The sequence below is a fragment of the Engystomops pustulosus genome, chromosome 1 (genome assembly GCF_040894005.1).
Source record: "Engystomops pustulosus chromosome 1, aEngPut4.maternal, whole genome shotgun sequence".
NCBI classification, from domain to species: Eukaryota; Metazoa; Chordata; class Amphibia; order Anura; family Leptodactylidae; genus Engystomops; species Engystomops pustulosus.
The window spans coordinates 296,436,751-296,459,132 of record NC_092411.1 but is presented as its reverse complement, the minus strand read 5'-3'; the positions used below and the strand labels follow the sequence as shown (position 1 = coordinate 296,459,132).

General features: G+C 48.7%; 1 protein-coding gene across 2 annotated transcripts in view; it reads left to right on the top strand.

Annotated features, from left to right (window-relative positions):
• Positions 1-21,953, top strand: part of LOC140083825 (uncharacterized) — a 35,930-nt gene extending 13,977 nt beyond the window's left edge. For both annotated transcript variants that reach the window (XM_072126407.1, XM_072126408.1), the window contains exons 2-11: positions 2,309-2,614; positions 2,828-2,881; positions 3,364-3,456; positions 5,588-5,650; positions 6,931-7,029; positions 9,840-9,893; positions 14,845-14,919; positions 15,018-15,119; positions 17,947-18,048; positions 20,296-21,953. In XM_072126407.1, coding sequence (XP_071982508.1) covers positions 2,309-2,614; positions 2,828-2,881; positions 3,364-3,456; positions 5,588-5,650; positions 6,931-7,029; positions 9,840-9,893; positions 14,845-14,919; positions 15,018-15,119; positions 17,947-18,048; positions 20,296-20,462 — 1,115 coding nt within the window. In that variant the 3' untranslated portion in view covers positions 20,463-21,953. The remainder of the gene's footprint in view (positions 1-2,308; positions 2,615-2,827; positions 2,882-3,363; positions 3,457-5,587; positions 5,651-6,930; positions 7,030-9,839; positions 9,894-14,844; positions 14,920-15,017; positions 15,120-17,946; positions 18,049-20,295) is intronic.
• The last annotated feature ends 429 nt before the right edge of the window (positions 21,954-22,382 follow it).

The following is a 22,382-nucleotide window of genomic DNA, read 5'->3' as shown; positions in this document are numbered from 1 at the left end:
GATACACAGCTCAGCAGTATCACACAGGAGAGGATTAGATACACAGCTCAGCAGTATCACACAGGAGAGGATTAGATACACAGCTCAGCAGACAGTATCACACAGGAGAGGATTAGATACACAGCACAGCAGTCAGTATCACACAGGAGAGGATAAGATACACGGCTCAGCAGACAGTATCACACAGGATAGGATTAGATACACAGCACAGCAGTCAGTATCACACAGGATAGGATAAGATACACAGCTCAGCAGACAGTATCACACATGGTAGGATTAGATACACAGCTCAGCAGATAGTATCACACAGGAGAGGATTAGATACACAGCTCAGCAGTATCACACAGGAGAGGATTAGATACACAGCTCAGCAGACAGTATCACACAGGAGAGGATTAGATACACAGCTCAGCAGATAGTATCACACAGGATAGGATTAGATACACAGCTCAGCAGGCAGTATCACACAGGATAGGATTAGATACACAGCTCAGCAGGCAGTATCACACAGGATAGGATTAGATACACAGCTCAGCAGGCAGTATCACACAGGATAGGATTAGATACACAGCTCAGCAGGCAGTATCACACAGGATAGGATTAGATACACAGCTCAGCACACAGTATCACACATGATAGGATTAGATACACAGCTGAGCAGACAGTATCACACATGATAGAATTAGATACACAGCTCAGCAGTATCACACATGATAGAATTAGATACACAGCTCAGCAGTATCACACAGGAGATGATTAGATACACAGCTCAGCAGTATCACACAGGATAGGATTAGATACACAGCACAGCAGTCAGTATCACACAGGAGAGGATTAGATACACAGCACAGCAGTCAGTATCACACAGGAGAGGATTAGATACACAGCACAGCAGGCTGTATCGCACAGGAAAGGATTAGATACACAGCACAGCAGGCTGTATCGCACAGGATAGGATTAGATACACAGCACAGCAGGCAGTATCACACAGGATAGGATTAGATACACAGCAGGCAGTATCACACAGGAGAGGATTAGATACACGGCTCAGCAGTCAGTATCACACAGGATAGAATTAGATACACGGCTCAGCAGTCAGTATCGCACAGGATAGGATTAGATACACAGCACAGCAGGCTGTATCGCACAGGATAGGATTAGATACACAGCACAGCAGGCTGTATCGCACAGGATAGGATTAGATACGCAGCTCAGCAGACAATATCACAGGATTAGATACACAGCTCAGCAGACAGTATCACAGGATTAGATACACAGCTCAGCAGACAGTATCACACAGGAGAGGATTAGATACACAGCTCAGCAGACAGTATCACAGGATTAGATACACAGCTCAGCAGACAGTATCACAGGATTAGATACACAGCTCAGCAGACAGTATCACAGGATTAGATACACAGCTCAGCAGACAGTATCACAGGATTAGATACACAGCTCAGCAGACAGTATCACAGGATTAGATACACAGCTTAGCAGACAGTATCACGCGAGGCAGGATTAGATACACAGCACAGCAGGCTGTATCGCACAGGATAGGATTAGATACGCAGCTCAGCAGACAATATCACAGGATTAGATACACAGCTCAGCAGACAGTATCACAGGATTAGATACACAGCTCAGCAGACAGTATCACAGGATTAGATACACAGCTCAGCAGACAGTATCACAGGATTAGATACACAGCTCAGCAGACAGTATCACAGGATTAGATACACAGCTCAGCAGACAGTATCACAGGATTCGATACACAGCTCAGCAGACAGTATCACACAGGAGAGGATTAGATACACAGCTCAGCAGACAGTATCACACAGGAGAGGATTAGATACACAGCTCAGCAGACAGTATCACAGGATTCGATACACAGCTCAGCAGACAGTATCACACAGGAGAGGATTAGATACACAGCTCAGCAGACAGTATCACAGGATTCGATACACAGCTCAGCAGACAGTATCACACAGGATAGGATTAGATACACAGCTCAGCAGACAGTATCACACAGGATAGGATTAGATACACAGCTCAGCAGACAGTATCACACAGGAGAGGATTAGATACACAGCTCAGCAGACAGTATCACACAGGAGAGGATTAGATACACAGCTCAGCAGACAGTATCACAGGATTAGATACACAGCTCAGCAGACAGTATCACAGGATTAGATACACAGCTCAGCAGACAGTATCACAGGATTAGATACACAGCTCAGTGGACAGTATCACAGGATTAGATACAGTGGGCACTCTTGTATGTGATGATGTCTTGTTCCTCTCCCCTCAGGTCTCGGTGTGGCTCGGGGTCACACACCCGTGAGGGGTCACCTGGGTCATGACCTCCGGTTGCCTATTCCCTGTGTAAATCCTAACAATCGCTTTGACTTGTATAATGGCGCAGGCCTGATAGGATCCTATGACGGGAAACTACAGGGCCTAAGAGGGTACAATGGCCGCCTGGGCTATGACTCCTGTGCCGTTACACTGAGGAGCCTCACAGAACAGGATGGGATAATGTTCAGGGTGAAATTCTACTGGACTGAAGATCAGAGATTGAAATCTAATGACACCTCCTTCCTGGTCAATATCACCGGTGAGTCCATGAGCAGTGGTGACCTGACATGTCCATGTCCCACCAGGTGACCTCCAGGAGCCCGGAGCACCTAAGCCCTGGTGCAGAGGAGGCTTCTGTGTCCTCAGGTCACCCTGGTGTCCACCACGACCGGAGCAGAACCTACAGAACTTCATGTCACTGTTCTCTGGTGCCATTAGATGGGAGTGACATCAGTTTCTTGTCTTTTCCCAGATCCTGTGACGTTTGCTCCACATCGGACACCGGAGAAGAACCAGACCACGGCAGGTCAGTGTAAGGGTTGTCCATTGTGAGACATCCTCCACCATCCACAGTTATCCAAGTGCAGTGAGGATCCCTCCCACCACAGGTCCTTGTCACCGTTACCATGGACCGCACCCCCTCAGGACGCTGTTCAGCCCACACATACTCAGTGACACCGGGTCACAGATCCATCTTCTAGGAATCCATCCATGGACCATAACATCTTATAACATCCATGAAGACCTCTCCGCACAATGAGCTCCTATTGGTTATTCAGAAACAGAATTGTTACATTTCAGCTGATTTATGATAATCCCGATGTGTGAGCACCCGCTGTCACCCGGCCTGGCAGAGCCCCCACACCACTCATCCAGGGGGTCCTAGAGATGGATCCTGGATTAGATGGTCAACTGGTCCTCCAAACCCATCAGCTCAGAGAAGGACCTCACACGTGGCCATTGCTGTGGTTGGTGTGTTACCGTCCTGCTCTCTCTGCTTTCTTCCAGGTTTCTCCCATCTCCTCGGGTTTGTGTCCTTCTGCTTCTCAGTAGACTCCATTGTTGTGGCCCTGGTGACATTAAGGGTTCTCACAGCAAGTGGTAAGTACCTGGTGTAGAGACTCGCAACCAAATCTTCATCAATAAAAATCCCATTCATTAAACATCGGGAATATACTATATGGATGCCAACCTCGTAGGTCGTATGGGGCCAGCGACTCTGTGTATGGGGCCAGCGACTCTGTATATGGGGCCAGCGACTCTGTGTATGGGGCCAGCGACTCTGTGTATGGGGCCAGCGACTCTGTATATGGGGCCAGCGACTCTGTGTATGGGGCCAGCGACTCTGTGTATGGAGCCAGCGACTCTGTGTATGGGGCCAGCGACTCTGTGTATGGGGCCAGCGACTCTGTGTATGGGGCCCAGCGACTCTGTATATGGGGCCCAGCGACTCTGTGTATGGGGCCAGCGACTCAGTGTATGGGGCCCAGCGACTCTGTGTATGGGGTCAGCGACTCTGTGTATGGGGCCCAGCGACTCTGTGTATGGGGCCAGTGACTCTGTGTATGGGGCCAGTGACTCTGTGTATGGGGCCAGTGACTCTGTGTATGGGGCCAGCGACTCTGTGTATGGGGCCAGCGACTCTGTGTATGGGACCAGCGACTCTGTGTATGGGCCCAGCGACTCTGTGTATGGGCCCAGCGACTCTGTGTATGGGGCCCAGCGACTCTGTGTATGGGGCCCAGCGACTCTGTGTATGGAGCCCAGCGACTCTGTGTATGGGGCCCAGCGACTCTGTGTATGGGGCCCAGCGACTCTGTGTATGGGGCCCAGCGACTCTGTGTATGGGGCCCAGCGACTCTGTGTATGGGGCCCAGCGACTCTGTGTATGGGGCCCAGCGACTCTGTGTATGGGGCCCAGCGACTCTGTGTATGGGGCCCAGCGACTCTGTGTATGGGGCCCAGCGACTCTGTGTATGGGCCCAGCGACTCTGTGTATGGGCCCAGCGACTCTGTGTATGGGCCCAGCGACTCTGTGTATGGGCCCAGCGACTCTGTGTATGGACCAGCGACTCTGTGTATGGGGCCCAGCGACTCTGTGTATGGGGCCCCACCACTCTGTGTCTGGACCAGCAATGGTCTATGGTGCAGCCGATGTGACATCTCTGTGTATAGTGACCGCTGTGAGACCACAATCGCATTGTTCTACACCGTGGTATAACTGAGTCATAGTGAAATACCGTCAGGAGACTCCTTGCATCATGGATCTCTATGAAGCAAGGATTCTTTGCAGTGTTCGGTCCTCGGTTCCAGAGTATGTAAGTCAAACCTCCTGACTCCTGATCCTCAGTTTCCCTAATTCCATCTCCCACATACATGAGACGTGTGTTATTGATAAATTTACATGAATAATAAAGGTTTTTATCACCATTATCATACAATAACCAAGTCATTAACATAAAAACCTATTTATTGGAATACAACCTTAGATCTATAACTTTAATAAATTGTAATTATCCAAAACACATTGAGGAAAATTTATCAAGCTGTCTGAAAGTCAGAATATTCTTAGTTGCCCCTGGCAGCCAATCACAGCTCAGCTTTACCAGTGCTCATGAATATTTTAAAGGAGAGCTGTAATTGGTTGCCATGGGCAACTAGAAATACTCTGACTTTCAGACAGCTTGCTAAATCATTTAGTTTAATTCAGTTTTCCTGATCACTCTAGCAGTTCTAAGATAAGTAGATCTCCGCTGTAGGGGTGGAGCTTCATTACTGAGCATGTACATAATGTGCAGTTGAATTTATTTCAACTACAAACACAAGCTCAGAGAAAAAGCAAACTGAGACATAAAGCAGCACAGAAAGAATATACACTGGACAACTGACGTCTGCACTCAATCATTTTTAATAGTTTCTTTTTGAAAAAAAAAACAAAACCATCTAATCGCCCCCTGCACCGCCCTAAACCGTTCTGCATCCAAAAAGACAATGTAACAAAAAACTATTTTCCATATACAATGAAGGATCTCCGCCTGCCCCCCCCCCCCCCCCCCCACACACACACACAAATAAGTATCAGACGTTACAGGAGCCGATGTCAGCATATGGGGAAGATTCTAAAAGTTTTGAAATGTTTTTTCTTTTTTTAAGCTGTTTAAGAAAAACTAAATAAATGATGAGTTCCCGGGATCTATATATATATATATTTCTGTGTTTTCTGTCTCTGTAGCACCTGCTGTTCAGCGACTTGTGCAACGTGTCAAGCTCCGGCCTTGTCTGGCATCAGTGGTGGGTACGTAAACAACCTTATACATGCATCCCCCACATACCAGCGCTCACTCAGAGGCCACAGACCGGCACTTACTCAGAGGCCATACAGTCAGTAATATGCGTGCAGACAGTCAGTAATATAGGTCGGGGTCTCAGGTGACGATTCTACGGGCTGTGACATACAGAGAGTCGGGGTCTCATGTGACATGTACGGGCTGTGACATACAGACAGTCGGGGTCTCGGGTGACGCTTGTACGGAATGTGACATACAGACAGGTCGGGGTCACATGTGACGCTTGTACGGGCTGTGACATGCATACAGTCGGGGTCTCATGTGACGCTTGTACGGAATGTGACATACAGACAGTCGGGGTCTCATGTGACGCTTGTACGGGCTGTGACATACAGAGAGTCGGGGTCTCATGTGACGCTTGTACGGGCTGCGACATACAGACAGTCGGGGTCTCATGTGACGCTTGTACAGGCTGTGACATACAGACAGTCGGGGTCTCATGTGACGCTTGTACTGGCTGTGACATACAGACAGTCGGGGTCTCATGTGACGCTTGTACGGGCTGTGACATACAGACAGTCGGGGTCTCAGGCGACACTTGTACGGGCTGTGACATACAGACAGTCGGGGTCTCATGTGACGCTTGTACGGGCTGTGACATACAGACAGTCGGGGTCTCATGTGACGCTTGTACAGGCTGTGACATACAGACAGTCGGGGTCTCAGGCGACACTTGTACAGGCTGTGACATACAGACAGTCGGGGTCTCATGTGACGCTTGTACAGGCTGTGACATACAGACAGTCGGGGTCTCATGTGACGCTTGTACAGGCTGTGACATACAGACAGTCGGGGTCTCATGTGACGCTTGTACAGGCTGTGACATACAGACAGTCGAGGTCTCATGTGACGCTTGTACGGGCTGTGAGATACAGACAGATCGGGGTCTCATGTGACGCTTGTACGGGCTGTGACATACAGACAGTCGGGGTCTCATCTGACGCTTATACAGGCTGTGACATACAGACAGTCGGGGTCTCATGTGACGCTTGTACAGGCTGTGACATACAGACAGTCGGGGTCTCAGCCTCTGGTGACTACAGAATTTTCAGAATCTTTCAGAATTGTCATTAATATCTCTGCTGCTATTGTCTCACATGTTATTACCCTGTAAGGTCTTATTCTGCTTGTACATGTATTACTACTCCATGATTTGTATAGCGCTGCGGAATATGATGGCGCTATAAAAATAAAGATTTTTTTTTCTTTCATGTCTTTTCTTCACCAGAAAACTGCAAGAAGGTGATGAGAGACGGAGGCCACATGACCTGGCAGCTGGGTGTCGCCATCTTATGGCAGATCTGTAGCATCGGCACCATGTGGGCAGGTAAGGATAGTAGACGTGTGCAGTGGTCCTGTGTACCCTGAACAATGACCTGACACTGTGGGGGGGGGGTTGGTCTAGTAGCAAATATACTACACACAGTGTATAGCTGTGTAGTAGGAATAACATATAAAGAGAGAATCCCGCTCTCGCCTGGACGTCCACCTTCCGGACACCAGCAGAGCAAAAAACGGATCCCGGGACTGGAGTAAAACCTTAGATACTTTATTTCATTTTGTAAAACACAGATGACAGGATATTCCAGGTGACCCGTTTCTGGCTACAAATCGTCCTTATTCTTTGCATACCTGTTGTGAGACATAACAAATATGCAAAAGAAAACCTCAATGTATCATCAGTTAAGGACCTCGGGTGATGGAGTTACGCGGCTCCTGTGATGTAATGACCGATAAGTGAGTAGCAAATAATAATCACGTGTTGTCACATATAATAAGCTCATCCAATGGCGCCGGGATCATCATGATGATCATAAATCACTGCTGACATAAAGACTACAGAACCACTGGTGCTTATACTCACCCCCAAGTCCTGAGGTGCCGTAATTTTGTTTTAGTATTGTCTGAGCAGCAGGGGCTTAACTACAGTAACTCCTTATCCAATTCCCTCCATGTAGGAGACTCCTCATCCAATCCTCTCCATGTAGGAGACTCCTCATCCAATCCCCTCCATGTAGGAGACTCCTCATCCAATCCCCTCCATGTAGGAGACTCCTCATCCAATCCCCTCCACGTAGGAGACTACTTATCCAATCCCCTCCACGTAGGAGACTACTTATCCAATCCCCTCCACGTAGGAGACTCCTTATCCAATCCCCTCCACGTAGGAGACTCCTTATCCAATCCCCTCCACGTAGGAGACTCCTTATCCAATCCCCTCCATGTAGGAGACTCCTTATCCAATCCCCTCCACGTAGGAGACTCCTTATCCAATCCCCTCCACGTAGGAGACTCCCCATCCAATCCCCTCCACGTAGGAGACTCCTTATCCAATCCCCTCCACGTAGGAGACTCCTTATCCAATCCCCTCCACGTAGGAGACTCCTTATCCAATCCCCTCCACGTAGGAGACTCCTTATCCAATCCCCTCCACGTAGGAGACTCCTTATCCAATCCCCTCCACGTAGGAGACTCCCCATCCAATCCCCTCCACGTAGGAGACTCCTCATCCAATCCTCTCCACGTAGGAGACTCCCCATCCAATCCCCTCCACGTAGGAGACTCCTTATCCAATCCCCTCCACGTAGGAGACTCCTTATCCAATCCCCTCCACGTAGGAGACTCCTTATCCAATCCCCTCCACGTAGGAGACTCCTTATCCAATCCCCTCCACGTAGGAGACTCCTTATCCAATCCCCTCCACGTAGGAGACTCCTTATCCAATCCCCTCCACGTAGGAGACTCCTTATCCAATCCCCTCCACGTAGGAGACTCCTTATCCAATCCCCTCCATGTAGGAGACTCCTTATCCAATCCCCTCCATGTAGGAGACTCGTCATCCAATCCCCTCCACGTAGGAGACTCCTTATCCAATCCCCTCCACGTGGGAGACTCCTTATCCAATCCCCTCCACGTGGGAGACTCCTTATCCAATCCCCTCCACGTAGGAGACTCCTTATCCAATCCCCTCCACGTGGGAGACTCCTTATCCAATCCCCTCCACGTGGGAGACTCGATTATCCAATCCTCTCCACGTGGGAGACTCCTCATCCAATCCCCTCCGCGTAGGAGACTCCTCATCCAATCCCCTCCACGTGGGAGACTCCTTATCCAATCCCCTCCACGTGGGAGACTCCTTATCCAATCCCCTCCACGTAGGAGACTCCTCATCCAATCCTCTCCACGTGGGAGACTCGATTATCCAATCCTCTCCACGTGGGAGACTCGATTATCCAATCCTCTCCACGTGGGAGACTCCTTATCCAATCCCCTCCACGTAGGAGACTCCTTATCCAATCCCCTCCACGTAGGAGACTCCTTATCCAATCCCCTCCACGTAGGAGACTCCTTATCCAATCCCCTCCACGTAGGAGACTCCTTATCCAATCCCCTCCACGTAGGAGACTCCTCATCCAATCCCCTCCACGTAGGAGACTCCCCATCCAATCCCCTCCACGTAGGAGACTCCCCATCCAATCCCCTCCACGTAGGAGACTCCCCATCCAATCCCCTCCACGTAGGAGACTCCTTATCCAATCCTCTCCACGTAGGAGACTCCTTATCCAATCCTCTCCACGTAGGAGACTCCTCATCCAATCCCCTCCACGTAGGAGACTCCTCATCCAATCCCCTCCACGTAGGAGACTCCTTATCCAATCCCCTGCATGTTTTGGTTTATTTTCTTCTGTCTCGGTGCCATTGGATGAGCTTATTATATGTGACAACACGTGATTATTTTTTGCTCTTCATTTATCGGTCGTTATTCTATGTTCTTCCATATAACATCACAGGAGCCGTATAACTCCATCACCCGAGGTCCTTTCCTGATGATAAATTGGACGATGTTTTCTTTTGCATATTTGTTACATCTCACAACAATTATGCAAATACTAAGGGCGAAACGCGTCACCTGGAATATCCGTCCCTGTCATCTGTGTTTTACAAAATGAAGTTTTTAATTCCAGTGCCAAGATCCATTTTTTTCAGAAGATTAATATGAAGTCAGTGCTCATTTTTCCCACAGCGCCTCCACAGGTGGAGCTCAGCATTACACTGACAGGAGCCATTAGAGAGGGAATTACTAGACGACGGAGCTCCTCCCCTTTATAATATAAGATTATATTTTCATCATTTCAGCCAGAAGCTCCATCCCTTGGCATCTGCTCCCGTTCCCTATCATCCCGCCGGCAGGTAAGTGATCTCCGAGTATCTATGGTGAGGGTGGGAGTAAGGTTGGTACTGGGGGTGCGCTCACATGTAGCAGTGTCGGGAGGTTATATAATTACTGACACAGCAGAGACCAGACCCTGGGGGCAAACACAAGCGAAAATCTTATAACTGCTGCCACAAGTAATCCCACTGATGGCCACATGAGGTGCTATATTATCTGATACTTTATATTTCAATGATTCTTATAAATACTTGGAGAGCTGAAGATCTGTTACAAGGTATCAGTGCAGGTAAGATCTATAAGGGGATTTGTGCTACCAATGAGTCTAATGAGACTGGAGATGACAGAGTCTATGTGATGGTCGCAGATTTGGATTAGATTTGCGACTGTCTAATATCTATAAAGAGAGAGATTAAAATTGTAGTAAATGTGGTGAGGATAATGCTGATTATTGTCACTTATGTTGGAGCTGTCATCATATCCAGACGTTTTGGAAGGAGATCCCTGAAGTTATAACAATCTGTGCTTACATAATGGTACCTATGGATCCTATAATGTGTAATGGGAGAGATGTTATAGGTGATCATAAGGGGAGAATAAATAAATAACTTTTTGGGTCCTTAAAGGGATATTCCTCCCACAAAGTTTCTTATATGTCCTCAGGATAAAAAAATAACACAATCTCCAATTCACTGTTATTAACAGTCCTGCTGTACACAATGTTGATTGTCCTGGGAGCTGGACAGATTCTTCTCATGAATATCTTCTCCTGTCTGCTCGATGCAGTGTGAGCTCTACCTCCTGCCCCTGCATTACAAGATACACACAGACACTTCCTGCCAGCAATTAGTGTGCACAGACTTACTGTACAAGCTACAGGCAAGATCCTTATGGCAGGGGAGGGAGGCATGTAGCAGAGCTAACTGTGTTTTATATCCATCTCATGGATCTCATCTCTCTTTCTATGTGTCAGATACTAGTAGAATGTTCAGAAGCTAAATAATAGTGTATATAAACCTTGTACCCTGATAGTCTAAGCACATTGTCAGCACACAGCATGTCACAGCACTAGAGGAATCATGAAGTGTCTGCTCAGAGAGTCCCTGCTCACACTCTGGAACCACCACTAACTGATAGGAGCTAAAACACCAATAACACTGAGTAATACAGCGAAGTGCCCAGCAGCAGAGCCCCCCCGCGAAGTGCCCAGCAGCAGAGCCCCCCCGCGAAGTGCCCAGCAGCAGAGCCCCCCCGCTAAGTGCCCAGCAGCAGAGCCCCCCCGCTAAGTGCCCAGCAGCAGAGCCCCCCCGCTAAGTGCCCAGCAGCAGAGCCCTTAGTACTTACCTCTGGCACCCACCTCACGGCCAGGCCTGTTTCCAGGATTTCACAGAACTTCTGATCCTTCTATTCCGGCTCTTTATAACTTTCTTCCAAACTCCTGAAAACTGCCCGTCCACCATGTTACCGATCTGTGGTGACATCACATATCATTTTAGATCAGGAATCTCTCTATTCCTATTCACCTCCTCATCTGATTCTTTCCTCTTCACGCCGATTCGGTAAATATTCCATCTTAACCCCTTCCCGCCGAGGCCCTTTTTTGTCTTTTAATTTCCATTTTTCACTCCGCACCTTCAAAAATCTGTAACTTTTTTATTTTTCCATGTGCAGAGCTGTGCGGGGGCTTGTTTTCTGTGTAACAAATTACACTTCATAGTGATGGTATATAATATTCCCTGCCTTGTACTGGGAAGCGGGAAAAAAATTCCAAATGCAGTGAAATTGGTGGAAAACCGCATTTTCTGTGGGTGTTGTCATTTTTTGCAAGATGTTTTCAATGCTACCACTTTGAGGACTGTTTGGACTTTTGATCGCTATTTGTTATATGTAGCAAAATGGCAAAAAAGTTGCATTTTCGATTTTGTCCGCTATTTTCTGTTTCGGGTTTAACGTTGGAAACAACCATTGTTATATTTTGATAGATTGGGTATTTTCGGACGCGGCGATATCTACTATGATTATGACTTTTACTCTTTATATATATATTTATATCAGCTCTAGGGAAAGGGGGGATTTTGAATTTTTATTTTTGAATTTTGTTTTTTACTACTGTATATACTCGAGTATAAGCCAACCCAAGTATAAGCCGAGGCCCCTAATTTTACCACAAAACCTGGTAAAATCTATATTTCTTTTACTCGAGTATAAGCCGAGTTTGGGTTTTCAGCACATTTTTTTGTGCTGAAAAACTAGGCTTATACTGGAGTATATATATTTTTCAGACTCCCTAGGGTACTTTAACCCTAGGTTGTCTGATTGATCCTACCATATACTGCTGTACTACAGTGTGGCAGTTTATGGGGATTTTACTGATCATACATTACAATGGGCCCCTAGCACATTGTAACAAATGATCAGATGCGATACAGCCACTTTGTAAGACCCGATTGTGGGTGTAACCGGTGGATGTTTGCTGCAAAATGTTTCCCAGAAATTGCCCCAAATTCACCAAATACCTTGCCTATAGATCCCTCTTCTCCTAAATACAATGAAATATCGTCCGCAATCATCCCAAAATATAAGAATAGTTCATAAATAAAAAGTCAGTAATAACATTTTGACACAAAGTAACTGGTAACAATGTGACATTCTGCTCCTGCAGTCACAGAGGGAATGATGGCGCCACCTGGTGGCTACAGATTATTACTACACTGCACCAGATACTAGTGATGGGAGTGACTGTGACATCCTATATCTGAAGGTTTTCTTCCTCTCGTGTGACCCTTTCATAGGACCCCCAGGTGTAAGGACCCCACTACCTGCAGATATACAATTATAAGGACTTACATTATAGAAGAAACACAAAATCATCAGAAATTGTTGTCAATATTTTAATACAAAGTCAAATGTTTCCTGTTTAAATGGCCAGAAATACCCGACCCTGGAGGCTCCGCCCTGGTGTATGTGATATTCGGGATCCGGGTGGTGGTTGGGGTAACATGTTGGGGGTCTACTTCTCACTATATTAACAATTGTAACAACCCCTCAGCTGTCAGAAGAGGAAGGTAAGTCAGGTAGGTGTTCACCCTCTGATGCATGTCTGACTGACCACTCACCCCAGTGTTATTCTCTCTCTTTTATTACTCTGCCCCCTGTAATGTTCCTCTTTCTGTTATCCCACCCCCCAACTACTTACCTCTCCTTGTCCCCTACATCATCCCTCTTCTCTGCATCTCACATGTGATGACACAAGCAGGGACACTCCAATCCACGGCCGATCCCCCCCCCCCTCGATGCCCACGTGACACAGGGGATGTGTAATGGTGCAGGGAGTTATATTATATGAAGGTTAATAATCCCCCCATAATGTAATGCGGAAGAGCCCCTCACTCAGCTCAAGATCCCTTCAAAGGGGATTTCCCACAAAGACAAGTTAGGTCCTTTCCACGGGATGGGGCCTAACTTGCTGATCAATGGGGGTCTCAGTGCTGAGATCCCCGCAGACCGCGAAAACCAGGTGCCCATAGGACCCCTCATGGCTCCGTCAGACTAATGGGACAGACGGCTGCACATGACCTTTCTGTTCCATTTTCTCTATGGAGCTGGCGGAAATGGCCGGGGCGCTGCGCTCACAGATCTCCGTCAGCTCCATAGAGATTATGGAGCAGAACAGTCATGTGCAGCCGTCTGCTGCATTAGTCTGACAGAGCGACGAGGGGTCCAGTGGATTTACGGGGGGTGGGGGTCTCAGCACTGAGAGCCCACTGATTAGCAAGTTAAACCGTATCCCGTGCATAGGGCCTAACTTTTCTTCGTGGGAAAACCCCTTTAATTGTATAACTAAACTGGAAGCTTCTCCCCCTGGTTCACCTGCCTGGAAGCACACTGCCACCAAGTGGCTGAAATAGGCGCATTGTTGTACTTATTACCTGAAAGGGTTAACGCATGTATTGACATTATATTTGTGTTAAATGTATCTTCCTGCAGGCTATCAGGCTAATGATTGGCTGGCACCCTGTAAAATTTCAGAATAGACGGTCTCTAAATATTCTGTCTGAACTTTTGATCTTTATCTCTTCTGAGATTGTTGTCGTCTTTTGACGCTTACTCTCACTCCTGAGATTGTCTCTGCGCGCTGCTAAGGCTACATGTACACGAACGTATGGGGAAGGTATATACGGCTGACATATATATGGTGTTTACATGTCCCCCATACATGGCAATGGGCTGACGGCGCCCTACAGGAGCAGCACGGACATGTCCTATCTTTCCCCTTAGTACGGCGCTACGGCCATGTATCGCTATGGAGAGGGGTGGGGGTGAGCGGCGCTCATCCCCTCCTCCTCTCCCGTCACCTATGAATGCCCGGCGTACTATGATATGGCGGGCATACATCCTGTGAATGTAGCGAATGTAACACAGAGATTTCTGCCATGCTGCTGATGCTGCAGAGCCCATCTGGCTCCATAGGAGATTCAGGTCCACGCTGGCTTTCCTGCAGACCACCGGCGCTCATTATGACCACATCCAGACCCTCTACAGCCCGGATATCCTCAAGGGAAGGAGTCATTGCCTGCCTGTTGTTGTGCTGCTGTTTGTATAAGCGGAAGTGTGAGATCTCTCCTCCACTGTGTGTCCGTGGTCTTCTGCTGCCATCACAGGCCTCCCACATAACATCTGCCGGGGACCCTACTTTCTTCTGACCTCCCAGCCTAGCACCCACCATAGCCAGCCACTCCGGGTTCTAGTTGCTGCTGCCCCCTCATGGTAACTCCTGGTGTTGCAAACATTTATTTATTAGTTTCCACCACACAGGGCTTACTTTATAAGGATTGTATCCGTCCATTACCAGACCAGTGTAGCGGTTTATGAGGAGACTTTATTTTATTCTCTGTACATCTGTCACAGCGTAAGATGAGCCCCGGGTGTTACGTTACGTGGACTGAGATTTGTCCCCTCTGTGTTTTTTAGCGCTGCTGATGTCTTACCTTCTCTCTTGTCATCGAGTCAGTGGCTTCATGAAGACGTATTGTTGCAGGAGCCGCAGTAAGTCCCATGTGGCCGGAGATCTGAGGGGTCACCTCCACCAGGGTGACATCACCAGTCACATGGGAGACATCCGTTATCTTTATCCTCAATATTAGGTGATGACAATAAGAAGGCGGCTCGGATAGCATGGAGCGTGGTCATGCTCATCCTTCAGATCTTGTTTCCAGTTTTGGTCGGGATCCTCTATTATAGAAGAGGTAAGTGTCTCCTGACAACATTAATGACGTTCTATCTGAGGTCCCTGTTGTCAGATCTAGTAGTGTCCTAATACTGGATAGCAGGTGTACGTGGATGGAAATGCTGAGGGACGAGCCCGGTCCTTCAGAGGTTGTGATCTAGGTCCCAGTAACTGTGGGGGTTGTGGAAGGTGCGTCCTGGCTCTGGAGCCTTTGGTGGCTGATCTCCTTGTGATCTAGGTCCCAGTAACTATGGGGGTTGTGGAAGGTGCCTCCTGGCTCTGGAGCCTTTGGTGGCTGATCTCCTTGTGATCTAGGTCCCTGTAACTGTGGGGGTTGTGGAAGGTGCCTCCTGGCTATGGAGCCTTTGGTGGCTGATCTCCTTGTGATCTAGGTCCCTGTAACTATGGGGGTTGTGGAAGGTGCGTCCTGGCTCTGGAGCCTTTGGTGGCTGATCTCCTTGTGATCTAGGTCCCAGTAACTATGGGGTTGTGGAAGGTGCCTCCTGGCTCTGGAGCCTTTGGTGGCTGATCTCCTTGTGATCTAGGTCCCAGTAACTATGGGGGTTGTGGAAGGTGCGTCCTGGCTCTGGAGCCTTTGGTGGCTGATCTCCTTGTGATCTAGGTCCCAGTTACTGTGGGGGCTGTGGAAGGTGCCTCCTGGCTCTGGAGCCTTAGGTGGCTGATCTCCTTGTGATCTAGGTCCCTGTAACTATGGGGGTTGTGGAAGGTGCATCCTGGCTCTGGTGCCTTAGGTGGCTGATCTCCTTGTGATCTAGGTCCCAGTAACTGTGGGGGTTGTGGAAGGTGCCTCCTGGCTCTGGAGCCTTTGGTGGCTGATCTCCTTGTGATCTAGGTCCCAGTTACTGTGGGGGTTGTGGAAGGTGCGTCCTGGCTCTGGAGCCTTAGGTGGCTGATCTCCTTGTGATCTAGGTCCCAGTAACTATAGGGGTTGTGGAAAGTGCCTCCTGGCTCTGGAGCCTTTGGTGGCTGATCTCCTTGTGATCTAGGTCCCAGTTACTGTGGGGGTTGTGGAAGGTGCCTCCTGGCTCTGGAGCCTTAGGTGGCTGATCTCCTTGTGATCTAGGTCCCAGTTACTGTGGGGGTTGTGGAAGGTGCGTCCTGGCTCTGGAGCCTTTGGTGGCTGATCTCCTTGTGATCTAGGTCCCAGTAACTATGGGGGTTGTGGAAGGTGCCTCCTGGCTCTGGAGCCTTTGGTGGCTGATCTCCTTGTGATCTAGGTCCCAGTTACTGTGGGGGTTGTGGAAGGTGCCTCCTGGCTCTGGAGCCTTAGGTGGCTGATCTCCTTGTGATCTAGGTCCCAGTTACTGTGGGGGTTGTGGAAGGTGCCTCCTGGCTCTGGAGCCTTAGGTGGCTGATCTCCTTGTGATCTAGGTCCCAGTTACTGTGGGGGTTGTGGAAGGTGCCTCCTGGCTCTGGAGCCTTAGGTGGCTGATCTCCTTGTGATCTAGGTCCCAGTTACTGTGGGGGTTGTGGAAGGTGCATCCTGGCTCTGGAGCCTTAGGTGGCTGATCTCCTTGTGATCTAGGTCCCAGTAACTGTGGGGGTTGTGGAAGGTGCCTCCTGGCTCTGGAGCCTTAGGTGGCTGATCTCCTTGTGATCTAGGTCCCTGTAACTATGGGGGTTGTGGAAGGTGCATCCTGGCTCTGGAGCCTTAGGTGGCTGATCTCCTTGTGATCTAGGTCCCAGTAACTGTGGGGGTTGTGGAAGGTGCCTCCTGGCTCTGGAGCCTTTGGTGGCTGATCTCCTTGTGATCTAGGTCCCAGTTACTGTGGGGGTTGTGGAAGGTGCATCCTGGCTCTGGAGCCTTAGGTGGCTGATCTCCTTGTGATCTAGGTCCCAGTTACTGTGGGGGTTGTGGAAGGTGCCTCCTGGCTCTGGAGCCTCAGGTGGCTGATCTCCTTGTGATCTAGGTCCCAGTTACTGTGGGGGTTGTGGAAGGTGCATCCTGGCTCTGGAGCCTTAGGTGGCTGATCTCCTTGTGATCTAGGTCCCAGTTACTGTGGGGGTTGTGGAAGGTGCCTCCTGGCTCTGGAGCCTTAGGTGGCTGATCTCCTTGTGATCTAGGTCCCAGTTACTGTGGGGGTTGTGGAAGGTGCCTCCTGGCTCTGGAGCCTTAGGTGGCTGATCTCCTTGTGATCTAGGTCCCAGTTACTGTGGGGGTTGTGGAAGGTGCATCCTGGCTCTGGAGCCTTTGGTGGCTGATCTCCTTGTGATCTAGGTCCCAGTTACTGTGGGGGTTGTGGAAGGTGCATTCTGGCTCTGGAGCCTTTGGTGGCTGATAAAACCTCTTTTACCCATACGGAGGGACCAGCACTATACGGAGCTAATTCTGGTTGAGGGGCCTGGAGCAGAATTTGCTTTGGGACCAGCGGCTTTCAGTGACTCTATAGACATGTCAGAGGAGTCCTGGGCACTCTTCAGTAGGGGGTCACCTTGAAGCTGCTCAGATGGGGACGGTTAGACCTGTTTGTTTCCTACCTTTTTGACAACAAGGAGATGAGAAGGAGATAAGAAGTATGAGGGAGGAAAGTGTCCTACTCATGGCTAAGGGCTGATGCATTGAAGGAAACCTCTGAGGAGGACCACTCCCTCCATCTACAATAGTCTCGTAAATTACAATGACCTCTTGGCCGTGACTTCTCTGGTGGGTCAATCCAAGTTGCCCAGTCCTAATGATACTCACATATCCAACCAAGTGATGGTCTCTATAAGCCAGGGTTGGCTCCTTCTAGGATCAGGATCTTCTGGCTGGACAGTCATGGGTTATTGTCTTGTGTGTGATTGATCTGTTAATCCATCAATCTGATTCCAGAATTATTTTGTAGATGATGGCATCTCCAGACACGGATCCCCGGGCATTGGTTATGTCTTCCTGGCAGCTTTCCTGTCTATTGTCCTGAGAATTGTAGTGTTCCTGATCTTTTACTGTAAGTACAAGACACAATCACATGTAACTACTGCTCATAGCAGTTTATATGAACCATTATGATGTTTTCTTTTGTTGGTTTCTCCTTTTACATCTTGTGCCGGCTGGTTGATAACTATAACATATATCTATACAATATATCCATGGCTGTGTAGGGATTAAGCGCCAAATTGTGCCACAAAATACCCACATATTTGTGTATATTACTATCCTGCCGCCATGGTAATGAGAGCCATCCTCTTATCCCCAATACTTAGGTTAATGTGTGTGTGCTCATTTTTTCCTTTTAAGCTGCTGTCACAGGTCATTTGTTGTTCATTTTCTTGGCCTCAGTGCACACTGCATTGAGGGCTTGGTTGCCCTTTTCCAAGATGTCTTCTCGGCAGCCTCAGGGCTCCACTGCACATGTGCAGGTTGGATCCACAGACGCTAAGATTGTATCAGCTGTGGACCAGAAGCTTCCACCAAGATAGTTCTCTCCAGAGCCTTTTGGGTAATTTTAACCCCTACTTTACACGCCAGTCTTTGCACTTGCACACTTTATGATTACACTTTGTACTGTATAATTGTACAGAGAACAACATTGTTATATACATGTACTTGAAACTGATGCACTTTATCTTTGAATGTATTTTTTATATATATTTGTACAATGATGAATAACACAATATTGCACAGGCACTTTAAGACACGCCTCTTTATGCTAATCACTTACTATGTTTTGCTATATATATCCCATGTGGGTCACTTGTTTGTTGCTTGATGAAGGTGTCACACACCGAAACGTCGCCACTTGTTCAATAAAGTTCACCTTTTATTTTGAAATTTTGAACCATGGAGTGCTGCCCGCTTTTTACTTTATTTATCTACAAGAGGATCAAGCCAGAACCTTTGTGGGCGCTGCACCCCTCCTTATTAGGAGTCCATAAGATTGTGCTGACTTGGATTTTACTTCTTCTACTGCTCATAGCAAGAGAGATATATTATGTTACCGGGATCCTACATACCACCCCACTAGAGAGGGGCCCATACCACCCTACTACAGAGGGGCCCATACCACCCTACTACAGAGGGGCCCATACCACCCTACTACAGAGGGGCCCATACCACCCTACTACAGAGGGGCCCATACCACCCTACTACAGAGGGGCCCATACCACCCTACTACAGAGGGGCCCATACCACCCTACTACAGAGGGGCCCATACCACCCCACTACAGAGAGGCCCATACCACCCTACTACAGAGGGGCCCATACCACCCTACTACAGAGGGGCCCATACCACCCTACTACAGAGGGGCCCATACCACCCTACTACAGAGGGGCCCATACCACCCTACTACAGAGGGGCCCATACCACCCCACTGCAGAGGGGCCCATACCACCCCACTGCAGAGGGGCCCATACCACCCCACTGCAGAGGGGCCCATACCACCCCACTGCAGAGGGGCCCATACCACCCCACTGCAGAGGGGCCCATACCACCCCACTGCAGAGGGGCCCATACCACCCCACTGCAGAGGGGCCCATACCACCCCACTGCAGAGGGGCCCATACCACCCCACTGCAGAGGGGCCCATACCACCCCACTGCAGAGGGGCCCATACCACCCCACTGCAGAGGGGCCCATACCACCCCACTGCAGAGGGGCCCATACCACCTCACTGCAGAGGGGACCCTGTACCTACTCTCTGAGGGTCATTCTGCTTCTTGCCATAATTCTCAAATGGATCCATGACAATCAGAGTGTTTCACGTCACTTTCCATGGAGTCCCTGCTATTCTTTGTCAGAGAGGTCCGTGCTACCCTGTGTCGGAAGGGTCAGTGCCTCCCTGTGTCGATGGGGTCGGTGCCGCCCTGTGTGGGAGGGGTCCGTGCCTCCCAGTGTCGGAGGGGTCCGTGCCTCCCAGTGTCGGAGGGGTCCGTGCCTCCCAGTGTCGGAGGGGTCCGTGCCTCCCAGTGTCGGAGGGGTCCGTGCCGCCCAGTGTCGGAGGGGTCCGTGCCGCCCAGTGTCGGAAGGGTCCGTGCCGCCCAGTGTCGGAGGGGTCGGTGCCGCCCAGTGTCGGAGGGGTCGGTGCCGCCCAGTGTCGGAGGGGTCGGTGCCGCCCAGTGTCGGAGGGGTCGGTGCCGCCCAGTGTCGGAGGGGTCGGTGCCGCCCAGTGTCGGAGGGGTCGGTGCCGCCCTTGTTCATATTTTGTCCCTGTTATATAGTTAATACATTTATATTTTTTGCCTTTCTTTTCCACAGGGGCCCAAATAAACAAAAAAGAAATCTCAATTAAGGACCCGTCTGAAGGAAAAGAGTTGATGCAAGTGAAGACCTCGGCGCCACCGGAATCTTCTGGAAATGAGACCTTAAAAGGGGACAAAGGAGAACAGATGACTCCAGAAACTATAGACAATGTAAAGCCCTGAAGTGGGACACCCCATCCCCTGCTTTTGTGGGATTGGGCAGTTTTTGGTGACCCATGGGAAGTCCTTTCACATCCCTCCAGCGATTTCCAGGAATGTAACGCCGGAACGAGAGGCGTCTTCCAGAAGAACAAGAAGGTTGTCCTATACCTGGTGAATATCAGGTCCTATCAGGGGAGGTAGAGAACTCCTTAACGAATCCCCAACTCAGTGTTGTCTTATCTCCATTACTATAAATGGGGGGAAAAGGGTCCAAGCCCGTGGTAGGTGACCCTAAAATATGCACAATTCATCTGTAGACGAGATCCTACGATACTGAGATAATAATACTTGTACAATGAAGGGAAAAACTGCCAGATGTGACCTCATCCTGCCCATGACCTCATCCTGCCCCCGCTGTGCCCCCTGCAGCAGCTGCTACCCCTCCTATAGTTTTGCACACCCCATTGAATGTGGGGGTCCGACCAGGTCCTCCTCCTTGCTGCTTCTTCTTGTGCCGTTTTAGAGCATCTAATTCAAGTATTTTTAGTTTTTCAGTTCTTGTCATGCGAAAGACACAACTTTTTTAACACATTTCTGTTGACATATGAGGGCTTGTTTTTTGTAGGATGAATTGTGTTATTGGATGGTATAATTTTTGGGGTAAATCTATCACAATAAACAGCACTTTCTTTATTTGGCAGGAAATGAATGTTGAGCCGCCAGCCCATAGTTTTATCATGAAGAATTTAGTGTCATTTGTCATACGTGTCTTTAATGTGTTACTTTGTAAGAAAATAACTTTTCAGGGAAAAGCTGATTTGTGTTTATGTCATATTTGGAGAGATTCTTTATATTTCTAAGAGGCTTAGTGGTTTTTTGGTTTTGTTAGATGGCATTTTTTTAATTGCTGACTTTGTAAAAAGCTTTTTATTTAATTGTTTTGGGAGATTTAAAACCTAAAAATGTCCTTTTTGTTTTTTTGATTTCTATTATTTACATTTATTTTATTCTTTTATATTTCTATATTTAACTGTATTATTTATGACAGTTAAGGTCAATGGCTCCCCACGACCACATGACAGAGAGAGCCCTCTTCTATCTGCTTAGCTCATCAGATGCCGAGCTCCCTATTGACCACAGCATTTGAAGAGTTATATTGCACTGAACGGAGCTGTCTCTGTCTGTCTCTGTCTCTGTCTGTCTGTCTCTGTCTATCTGTCTCTGTTTGTCTGTCTCTGTCTATCTGTCTCTGTCTGTCTGTCTCTGTCTGTCTCTGTCTGTCTCTCCGTGTTTCGTGGGAGATGCATGAGTAGCCGCGCTGTGTTTAAAGCAGGACTCCAGTTAAACTCACAGTACCCAAGGAATTACAATGTTTTTCCATGTTGATTATATTTTTATGGGGGAGGGGCTTTGTGTGTGTCTTGCCCCGCCCCTCCATGACTGTACATTTGCTTTTATAGCTTTATATAACTTGTACAGATTTATACTTGAATAAATTATTATGGAAATCGATGACGTGTGTTCTTGATGACGGGACTGAGACCTTCCAAGGTGATTGTGGATTGCAGGACAAGGCCGGGGTCTACTCATCTGATAATTGATTATGATCTCAGATGGGGGAAGGGGCATAACGTCATCCTCAGGACTAGGGCCCTATTTAGTGTTGATGTGTGAGAAGAGAAGGCACTTGACCCTGTGGCTAATAGTATGTGGAGCAGGTGGTGCGCCGCAAAGATAAAAAACAGGACTGCTCCTCCCCCTAGGGGGTGCTCCTCCTGCTCCTCCCCCTAGGGGGTGCTCCTCCTGCTCCTCCCCCTAGGGGGTGAGGCGGTAGATCAGGTCCCACTGGCACCAAATTTTATTTGTAATATATATATAATCTCCCCACTGTTAACCCACCCCCATGAGCCAGGCACCATTTCCACAGTGCCACATCTAATG